General features: G+C 44.8%; 1 protein-coding gene across 1 annotated transcript in view; it reads right to left on the bottom strand.

Annotated features, from left to right (window-relative positions):
* The window catches only part of GORAB (golgin, RAB6 interacting), a 45,598-nt gene that overhangs the window by 16,781 nt on the left and 17,261 nt on the right, over window positions 1-11,556 (bottom strand). Inside the window, exon 3 of the mRNA XM_042461224.1 lies at window positions 10,251-10,352. Within this exon, the coding sequence (XP_042317158.1) occupies window positions 10,251-10,352 (102 nt within the window). The remainder of the gene's footprint in view (window positions 1-10,250; window positions 10,353-11,556) is intronic.

An 11,556-nucleotide genomic window follows, 5' to 3' on the forward strand; every position in this document is an offset into this window, starting at 1 on the left:
GGGGAAGGCTGAACTGAAGACCAAGGAGACATTCTGAGAAACAAGGAAGGCACGTAGGAAGCTGACACTAAAGACACAGGAGACATTCGGAGAAACAGGGGAGGCAGGAGGAAGGGGAAGGGTGCACTGAGGACACAGGAGACATTTGGAGGAATCCAGAGAGGCATGTAGGGAAGGCTGAACTGAGGACGTTGTGTGGCTGTATGTATACCAAGACAACACAAGGCGGAGTTGGCGGGCATTGCATGCAATTGTTAAAATAAGTAAATAGAGAAAAATAGAATAAATAGAAGATGGTCCAAGAAGGAGAGGAAAATAGGCAGATGTAAACACTGGCTCCACAGATGGTGCCGCCGCGGGAATATTTGGATTCTTTGATCTGGTGCGGCTCCATGAGGGACGACTTCTGGCAACGGATGGGTTGCATCTCACACCAGTAGGAAGAATGTTTCTGCCAACAATCTCAAGAATTTGATTAGGAGGGCTTTGAACTGAGTTACGTGGGGGAGGGAGACAGTATTCTGTAAGGCAAAAGGGCTGGAGAGAAATAGTCAAACTGGCATGAGGAAACAAGTGCAAGGATCCAACCGTAGGAGGCAAAAAAACTGCACAGGCGCAAGTAAAATAAAGAGGACCCATGGTCTGCGATGTCTCTACACTAATGCAGAGAGCATGGGAAATAAGCAAGATGAACTTGAACTCCTAGTACAGGGGTAGGCAACCTGCGGCCCGCGGGCCGAATGAGGCCCGGCAAGGCGTTGGGACCGGCCCCAGCCCGGTCCTGCCGCCGATTGCCACCGGAGCCTTTGGCGTCTCACACGAGGGGCATGGTGGGGCAATTGTCTATAGAAGCCTCAGAAATATGCATTTATCTCAACATTTTTTTAAAAATCAGCAAATTTTTTCGCATGCCCTCCATTTTTTATTTAAAAAGTGCCCTCCATTTGAACATTTTGTCCTACATTTGTCCCGGTTTATTTATTTATTTAATTTTTAAAAAATTATTTAGTCCTAGTACAACAAAGCAAATATGATATAATAGGCATCACTGAAACCTGGTGGGATGAGTTTCATAACTGGAATGTAGAAATAGAGGAGTATAACCTTTTAAAGAGAACTAGGCCAAACAGGAAAGGAGGAGGAATAGCACTATATGTCAGGGGCATTTACACCAGTGAAGAGATCCAGGACATCAATCATGGAAGCCAGGTGGAGAGCACCTGGATAAAAATTAAAGGGAAAGGTAACAACAAGGATGTTATGATGGGAGTCTACTACAGAACCCCCAGTCAGATGGAGGAATTTGATGGCGCCTTTCTAGAACAGATGACTACAAACTCAGAAAGGAGAGATGTAGTAGTGATGGGTGACTTCAACTATCCTGATATTTGCTGGAATTCAAACTAAGCCAAATCCTCAAGGTCTAGCAAATTCCTCACTCGCCTCGAAGACAATTTCATTTTCCAAAAGGAAAATGAAGAGGAAACAAGGGGGTCAGTTATTTTAGATCTGATTCTAACCAACAGGGATGACTTGGTTAATGTGGTGCAAGTGGTGAGATCATTAGGTAGAAGTGACCATGTTCTCCTGGATTTTGGTATACAATAGAAAGGAGAAGCCAGGCATAGTCAGACACACATTCTAGACTTAGGAGAGCTAATTTCAGTAAACTTAGAGAAATACTGGGGGTGATCCATGGTCAGGAATACTAAAAGAGAAGGGAGTTCAGGATGGATGGGAGTTTCCAAAAGGGAGATACTGAAGGCACAATTTCAAACAGTTCCAGTGAGGAAGAAAAATGGGAAGTGTCTCAAGAAACTAGGATGGATGACTAAGGAACTTTCAAGTGAGCTAACGGAAATGGTAGGGCCACTTGCATGGAGTAGATGGCAAAATGCTAACAGAAGACAGAGAAAAGGCAGAATTACTCAAGACGTTCTTGGCCTCAGTGTTCTCAGAAAAGGCAAAGTGTGCTCAACCTGAGGATAATGGAGCAGCGGACAGAATAGGGAAATTTCAGCACAGAATAAGCAAAAAGATAGTATAGGAAAACCTGGTTAATCTAAATAAATATAAGTCTCCAGGACCAGATGAACTACATCCAAGGGTATTAAAAGAACTGGCAGATGTACTATCTGAACCATTGGCAATAATCTTTGAGAACTCCTGGAGAACAGGAGACGTTCCAGCAGACTGGAGGAGGGCAAACGTTGTCCCCATCTTCAAAAAGGGAAAAAAAGAGGATCCCAACAATTATCGTCCAGTTAGTCTGACATCAATACCAGGAAAGATTCTAAAGCAGATCATTAAACAGAGAGTCTGTGAACATCTAGAAGGCAATGTCATAACCACAAAAAGTCAACATGGGTTTCAGAGAAACAAGTCATGCCAGACAAAACTTATCTCTTTCTTTGATAAAATTACCAGCATGGTAGATTAAGGGAATGCCGGGAATATAGTATATCTTGATTTCAGTAAGGCTTTTGACAGGGTTCCCCATGACAATCTTGCAAACAAGCTAATGAAATGTGGGCTTGACAACGTAATTGTTACATGAATTTGTAATTGGTTGACTGGCCGAACTCAAGGGGTGCTCAACAATGGCTCCTTTTCATCCTGGAGAGAAGTGACCAGTGGGGTCCCACAGGGGTCGCTGAAAGCCGCGAGGGAGTGCATGGGGTGCAAGGGGTGGCACGTCCCATTTATCTGAATGGGGTGCACACTCTAGGCGTGTGTGCCGCTGCACTGCAGCCACATGCACAAGCCCCATTACTTTCAATGGGGCTTGAGCAGACACGTTTTGTTTTTTTTTACGTGGGGGGTCCGGAACGGATCCCCGCATAAAATAAGGGCGGACTGTAATAGTGCCACTCTATTCTGCTTTGGAATACTGTGTGCAGTTCTGGGCACCACAATTCAAAAAGGACATTGAGAAACTGGAGGGTGTCCAAAGGAGGGCGTCTAAAAGGGTGAAGTGTCTGGAAACCAAGTCCTATGAGAAACGACTTAGGGAACGGAGGATGTTTAGCCTGGAGAAGAGTAGGTTAAGAGGTGATATAATAGCCCTGTTTAAATACTTGAAGGGGTGTCATATTGAGGAGGGTGCTATCTTGTTTTCTGCTTCTCCAAAGACTAGGACCCGTAGCAATGGATGCAAGCTACAGGAAAAGAGATTCCACCTCAACTTTAGGAAGAACTTCCTGACAGTAAGGGCTGTTCAACAGTGGAACACACTCCCTCGGAGTGTGGTAGAGTCTCCTTGCTTGGAGGTCTTTAAACAGAAGCTGCATGGCCATCTGTCAGGGGTGCTTTGATTGAGAGTTCCTGCATGGCAAGGGGGTTGGACTGGATGGCTCTTGTAGTCTCTTCCAACTCTACGATTCTATGAGAAGAAGAAACGTGAAGCTGTCATTCATGTGAGGCTAGCTTTCACGTGAAACTGGAACCAGGAAATGGCCCCCTTCAGGATGCGTTCAGAGCCCCACTGAGCAGGCACAAGTGTGCCAGTTCAAATTGGTGAATCCGCATGGTATGTACTGTTGAGATAATTTATTTAGCACTCACTCCGCTTTGCCTCAGTAATGACCCCAATTTCGCTCTTCACATGCAATAATTAATCACGTGAATTGCTTGCATTCGAATTGACTCTGCTTCTCCTTCCCTTTGGACTGGTTTTGGATTGGAGTTCCAATTCACGTGTGATATTGTCCTCTGAGATTTTCCACCCCTCACAAAGGTAAAACTCTTTCATTGGATTACAGTTGGTAAGTTTTACCTACACAGCACATATAAGTTTTTCAGATGTAATTGCACAGAAATTTCTTGAGAAAGTCAATATTCTCTGTGTTAGATAGGGGCAGTTAGCTTCAGACAGGACAGGGATAGCTAGATCTCAAGGGAAGTTATTTTTCTGATGCTAATAGAGTTGAAATGATGTTATTTGTTGTTAACTGCCCTCGAGATGACCTTGACTCATGGCAAACCTGTTGATGAGACATCTCTTAAGATTCCCTGTCCTCAACTGCTCTGTGCAGACACTGCAGTCACAGGCCTGTGGTCTCCCTGATTGTCTAACCATCTGGTGTGTGGTCTTCCTCTTTTTCTTCAGCCCTCTACCTTCCTCAGCATCATCTTTTCTAATGAATCATGCCTTCTCATGATGTGGCCAAAGTATGAAAGTCTAAATTTTGTCATCCTGGCTTTCAAGGAGAGTACAATCTTGATCTGTTCTAAAACTCATTTTAGTTTTCTTGGCTGTCTACAGTATTCTCAGCACTCTTCTCCAGCACCACATCTCAAATTAGTTGTTTTTCTTTCTGTTGGCTTTCTAGACTATCCAGCTCTCACATCCACTCATGGTGATGGTGAATACAATGGTCTGGACTATTCTCACTTTAGTGCTTAGTTGTATATCTTTACACCTGCACAACTTGGCAGTAGGTAGGGGCCAAAATTAAAAGAGGCTAAACTTCTTTGGCCCGCAGACAGGCTTTAATTAATTAATTTGTTGTTGTTGTTGATATTTAATAATATTTAATATTATTAATAATAATTCTGTCCCTCTTGTCCTCTGCCCAGCCCTCTCCTCAGGAGAAAGCCAAGCAGCGGAGGAGACTTGCCTGTCCTTTTCCTCCTTGGCCTGGACTTCTCTTTGGAGTTTATCACATAATAAAAATAAATAAATAAAACTTTAATTTATATCCCGCTTTTTGTTATCACAATCAAAGCAGCGTACAACCTTAAAAAAATACAATATATACAATTCCCCCCCTTAAAAAAGGATTAAACAATTCTATTCATTAAAATTACAAATGATAAAATCTAAAAATAATAATACGATAATAGAGTCTTCGCTTATATATGTCTGTGGGGGAAGAGTTACATGGCTGGGTTCTATTCTGGGAAGGCCTGCCGGAAGAGATCTGTATTGACAGCTTTCTTGAAGCTCTCTAGGCTGGCAATTTGACGGATCTCGTCCAGTAGGCCATTCCATAAAGTGGGAGCGATCGCGGAAAAAGTCTTCTCGGAGGTTGCCGTCAAACTGGTCTTTGTGGACTGCAACAAATTCCTCCCAGAGCATCTGAGGGTACGGGGCGCATTATACGGAAGGAGGAAATCCCTTAAGTAGGTTGGGCCTAAGCCATGGAGGGCTTTAAAGGTAATGACCAACACCTTGTACTGTGCCCGGAAATGAATAGGTAGCCAGTGGAGTGATTTCAATAAAGGTGTAATATGGTCACTCCTAGTTGTTCCTGTAATCATTCTGGCTGCCATATTCTGTAACAGTTGCAGTTTCCGGACTAGGCACAAGGGTAGCCCCATGTAGAGCGCATTGCAAAAATCAAGTCTTGAGGTTACCAGTGCAAGTACTTCAGTTTCGAGGTCACCCCATTCCAAGAAAGGGTGCAGCTGATGTATCAGCCAGAGCTGATAACAGGCACTCTTGACCGTTGCATTCACCTGATTTCTCATCTGAAGCGATGAGTCGAGAAGCACCCCTAAGCTGCGAACACAGTTCTTTGAAGGGAGCGTGAACCCCTCTAGGACTGGAGGTTGCGGCCCAATACCTGGTTTGGGGGCCCCTACCGTAAGTACTTCTGTTTTGTCTGGATTCAGCTTCAACTTGTTTTCCCTTATCCAGTCCGTTACTACTGCAAGACATTGACTGAGGAGAGAAATGCCATCTGTCGTCATTGCTGATGACCGAGACATGGAGAAGTATATTTGGGTGTCAGGGGCCGGCAAAGAGAGGGAGGCTTGCAGCGCTGGCTGCCCCCGCCGGCTTTTTTGCCAGCCTCTGATGGGGCCTGGGGCCCCGTCAGGGACTGGCAAAGAGGGGGAGGCCTCCAGCGCTGGTGGCCCCCGCTGGCACTTTTGCCGGCCTCTAACAGGGCCTGGGGCCCCGTTTGGGGCCGGGAAAAGAGGGGGAGGCCTCTAGCGCTGGCCCACCCCCAGAGGGTGGAAGCTCCATCCCCGGCATGCGGCACCGCCCCCGGAGGGTGGAAGCTCCATCCCCCCAGCTTTGGCCCCCCAGTTATCTGAGGGACAGCAACCCGGCCCCCGGCTCAAAAAGGTTGCCTACCCCTGCTTTAAATGCATTTAATCTCTCTTTAATGTTGAAATTAGCCCTAGTGTGATTAACTCCTGTGGGAGATGGCCAAATGATGGAGGAGCGCTAATTGCTCATTTGCCCCTCCTCCCCTTCACCACTTGGCCTTCTCAGGAGAAATGCAGGCAGCGGAGAAGGCTTATGGGGTGAGCATTCACCCTTCCTCCTCACTTCCTCCTGGCCCTCTCCTCAGAAGGAGACCAAGTGGCATTCCACATCCTCATGGGCAACCCAAAATTATTTGGTGGGCTGCATGCGCTCCCTGGGCCATATGTTGTACAGACCCACTTTACACAGTAGGATTTCATCCGGTTCTTTTATAGCTGCTCTTCCTAGTCATTTGGTTTCTTGCAGTCTCCATTCTGGTTGATATTTGATCCAAGGAATGGAATCTCTTTGACTACTTCAGTTTTCTCCTTATGATGAATTCTTGCAGATCTTCCATGGTCATTATTTTTGTTTTCTTAATGTTCAGCATTAAGACTACCTTGGTGCTTTCCTCCTGAACTTTCTTTAGTAATTACTTCAGATCCTTGTTGCTTTCTGATACTAGTATTATTGCTAATGTTCCTTACTTCTTCACTCCTCCTGCCTCTGAATCTAAGACTGCTCTGCATACATAATTTCCTGCATCTCTCTCTGGCTTTTCTTCGCAAATGAAGAGTCAGGAAAGACTCATCCCGCGCTTTCTACAAGCGCGTTGATGACTAAAAAGACCAATCCGAGATAAACAAGTCCGGTTGCAGAAAGCACTGCAGAAAGTCTCCTTGGGTGATGCTTCTGGGTTGTGGTTCTTTCTGTGTTGTCATTTCTCTTCGAGACTCGTTCAGCGTGAGCTTTCAAAAAAGGCTGCAGCATCGTGGATAGTGCGTCTCCATGCCTCCTGATGCGAGGCTAGGGTGGACCATTTTTGGTGATCAATTTGGTCGAGCCTGAGATGCTGTTTCAGGGAGTCCTTGTATCTCTTCTTTGGAGAGCCCCTCTTACGCCGACCCATGGCGAGTTCACTGTAGAATACTATTTTTGGGAGGCGATGGTCCTTCATCCTAGAAACGTGTCATGGGCTCAATGCTAGTGATCCACAGGTTGAATAAATAAGGTGATACTATCAAGTCTTTGCCAACTGGGACCCATTCTCTTTCCCCATACAGTTGGCCCTTGGTATACACAGGCCTACAGACTGCCAAAACAAAGCTGCTTCGGGTCTCTTTGGAGGTATGCTGTTCAGATGATGCATGCATCCTAAGAATCCGGAAGCTGCACCAAAGCTGCACTCCAGGGTTTAGGAATGGAGTGTGGCTTTGGCGCGACCTCCGGACTCTTAGGGCCCATGCATCATTTAAATAGCATACCTCCAAAGAGACCCGAAGCAGCTTTATTTTGGCAGTCTGTTACAGGCCACAGGGATCCATTCCGGACCTGCCCTGCAGATACCAAAATCCGTGTATGCTCAAGTCCCATAGGCCCCAATGGCGGCACGCATGCACACACACTGCCATTGGGAACAAAAGTCCCTTGCCTCCCCTCCTCTCCTCACTTACCTTTCCTGCTGCTGTTGCAAGGGAAAGGCCGAGTGCCAGTGCTGGAGGCCTTGAAGGCCTCCGATGCAGCTGCTCGGCCTCCTCACCGCTGCAGCCACCACCGCCATGTGGCGGTGGCGGAGGCCAAGCCTTGGCTTCCTCGCTGCTGCAGAAGGGGTGGATGACGGTGTTGGAGGCCTCCTGGCCCCAACACCACCACCACCAGGCGTTTCCCACGGCAGTGGCGAGGAGGCTAAGCAGCCGCATCGGAGACCTTCAAGGCCTCCAGCACTAGAACTCCTTGATGCCTCCGCCGCCACAAAAGGGATGGATACCAGTGTTGGAGGCCAAGAGGCCTCCAGCACCGCCACCTGGCTTTTGCCGCTGCAGCGGCGGCGGTGGTGAGGAGGCCAATCAACCGCGCCAGAGGCCGTCAAGGCCTCCAGCTGTGGCACCTGGCCTTTCCTGCGGCGATAGTGGCAGGCAAGATATGTCAAGCAGGGAGGGAAAGGAGGGAAGGAAGGGAGGACAGGAGGGGAGGCGAGGGACTTTTGTTCCCAATGGCAGTGGGGAATTGGGGACAATTTCCGGGTTTGCCATCCACGGATGCTCAAATCCACGGATAAGAAGGGCCGACTGTATTTTTTCCTAACAGCAGTCTCTTGTCTTGAGTACTGGTTACGCATCAGGACAACCAGAAGAGCAAACCATAGCTTTTCATGATCTATACAGTCCAAGGCTTTGCTGTCATCAATAGGCCACATGCAGATTTTCTTCTGGAATTCCCTGGTGCACTCCTTTATATATTGTAAGTCTGCAGTGTGATTCCCTAGTCTAGTGCCTCTTTCTTTATTGAATCCAGGAAAGAATCTGGGATTTCTTGCTCCATATATGAGACTTTGCTTCCATGGGAAATTAGTGCAATGGATCTGTAATTACTGCAATCTTTTGTGTCTTTTTTTGTGAGTGTGTATTGATTGCTTCCAAATTGTGGGCCACTGCTTTGTTTTCCATATTTGTTGGCAGATTTTAGTTAGAACTATACTTGAATCTGTCTCTATGTATTGTAGTAGTTCAGTTGGTATGTTGTATGTTCCTGGTGCTTTATTTTTCCCAATTATTTTGAGTACAGCTTTCATTCCGCTTTCTAAAATGTGGGATTCATCTTCATAAGTTTCTTCTCTCCATGTATCATTTAGCCTTTCACATTTTTATATACTTCTTCTATGTATTGTTTTCACCATTCTTAATTTCATCATGATCCTATTAATCTATTAATCTATTAATATAGGATCCTATTAATATAGCATGTTCTCCTGATTGTAGGGCATCCCCACCTTTGGTTTAAATTTTTCTTTGATTTCCCAGACTTTGTGGAAGAGGTCTTTTACCCTTCCTTTTCTGTTGTCTGCCTCTATTTCTCTGCACTGATTGTTGTAGTAATTATCTTTATTCTTGAGCACTAATCATTGGACAGTAGCATTCATCGTTTCTGTGTTTTTGACTTTCTTTTCTTTTGCTCCTTCTCTTTCTTTACTACTTGAAGCATTTTGTCTGACATCCATTGTTTCTTCTCCTTCTTTCTGGCCACAGATATTTCTCTGCATTTGTCTTTTACAATAATATCTGCCTTTATTGTCCTAGTCCTGTGGGCAAGAAAGGGAGTGGTCTCTGCCTGCACTGAGATCCCTCAATATAAGAGAGTAATATCTGAGATAAAATGTAGGCCTGATTCTAAAATTGTCACCTTTCTTCTCCTGTATGATTTTAAACAGGTTTGCCTTATGAAGTCAGTAAAGTTTCAAAAGTTTGAATGATGCATTTTATGCTCTGAAGTTGGTCCAATACAGGCATTGCTGCTTTGTGGAATTTGGACTTTGTTATATTTTGAATAAATACAGTGGCTCAAGTAGTTAAGACGCTGACTCTGTTGATTGCAAGATGGGCAGGTTGGCAATTCAAGGCCTGAGTACTGCATGATGGGGTGAGCTCCCATCACTAGTCCTAGCTTCTAGCAGTTCAAAAGCATGCAAATGCAAGTAGATATAGGTACCACTCCAGTGGGAAGGTAAACAGTGTTTTTTGTTCAATCATGCTGGCCACATGATTACAGAGTAGTCTCTGACAATGCTGGTTCTTTGGCTTAGTAACGGAGATGAGTACTGCCCCCTATAGTCGGACATGACTTGATAACGTTGTCAACGGGAAATACCTTTACTTTTATATTTTGAATATATTAATTTTCCCCAAAACAACAGCTCTATATTATACTACAATTCCAAACCATGGAAATGCATCCCATTCTTTTCAATATAACTCAAAAGATTAGTATCAGTTACAAGAAAAGGAGAAGTACTACACTTGATCTTAGCCAAAAGGTCGAGAAGCTTCCTTTTAGCTAAGATATAGCGTGTAGTGAAAAGGAGAAGTAAACTTTTTCCCTCAGTCTTCTGTAGTGGAATTATATTTTCATCTGTGTCTGCAAAAGTGCTTCATAAGAAAGCAAAATGGAGGCATACAGAATTTGCTGAAATACAGCAACATAACAGCAGAATAGAGAGAAAATATTCATTATGTTCCTTTGATGTGTCTAAAGAAAGAGCATTGGAGGTTTTTCACACCTTTCAGCAATTGCTTTAGCCAGGAGAGCTTTCTTGCGTTTGTTCTTTTCTTCCAGAAGTTTCTGCTCCTGCTGAAGGATTTCCCATCGAGACTTTTCCAGCCTGAACATTGAGAAAGTAACAAAATTAACAAGGAATTGCCTTCGTTCTCTCTCCTCCCTTAAACTAGCCCTCACAACAATAACCTTACTCATTGCTGCATCTTGTCATTGCTTCAGAAACATTTGAATGATCTAAGCTAAACAAGCACATCTTGGTTTGTAAGACAGGTTCATCTATGTGACCAAATTTTCCTTAATATGTCATTTTTAATGGTTTCTTCAGAAAGACTCCATTACTTACTTGACATTCTTATTTGTTCATATTGGCCTGTTACAGACTGCCAAAATAAAGCTGCTTTGGGTCTCTTTGGAGGTATGCTATTTAAATGATGCATGGGTCCTAAGAGTCCGAAGGTCGCGCCAAAGCCACACTCCATTCCTAAGCACTGGAGTGCAGCTTTGGTGCAGCTTCCGGATTCTTAGGATGCATGCATCATCTGAACAGCATACCTCCAAAGAGACCCGAAGCAGCTTTATTTTGGCAGTCTGTAACAGGCCATTAAATAGGAAAATGTAACCTTGAAATGTAAGGTTATGTAAAAGGAAAATATAACCTTCAAATAAGATCTTAAGAGCAAGAAACTCTATAAAATCCTAGTTTATGGATTTCTTTGATTCACATCAAACAGAACCAGTTCATATCCAAATTACATTCCTATATGTATTCTACCGTATATACTCGACTATAAGTCAAAAAAATTATGCCCCAAAATGAACTCCAAAATCCTGGGTAGACTTAAGGAAGGGTCAATGAGTTAATGCTAATAAATTTAGTGAAAGAAGAAGTGCCCACCTTTCTCTGTAGCCTTGTAACGGGCCCGGCGCCGGCTCTCATTTCCTCCTCTCCCCCTGTGTGTGTGTGTGTGTGTGTGTGTGTGTGTGTTTCCCAGGCTCTCAGCCTTCCTGCCAAGCCAGACATAACTAGCTGCGGCTTGAGAGAAGGAACACAAAGAAAGTATGCCCAGGCTTGTTCCCTGTTTTGCCTGGAAGTCTTGGGAGTAAGAAGGAGATAGAGAGAAAGCCCTATCCTCTATTTCTGAAAGCTGTGAGTCTTGGGGGAGAAAAGCAGAGAGAGAGAAAGCCCTGTCCTCTATTTCTGAAAGCTATGAGTCTTGGGGGTGAAAAGCAAAGAGAGAGAAAGCCCTATCCTCTATTTCTGAAAGCTGTGAGTCTTGGGGGAGAAAAGCAGAGAGAGAGAAAGCCCT

This window comes from Sceloporus undulatus, chromosome 4, assembly GCF_019175285.1.
Source record: "Sceloporus undulatus isolate JIND9_A2432 ecotype Alabama chromosome 4, SceUnd_v1.1, whole genome shotgun sequence".
NCBI lineage: Eukaryota > Metazoa > Chordata > Lepidosauria > Squamata > Phrynosomatidae > Sceloporus > Sceloporus undulatus.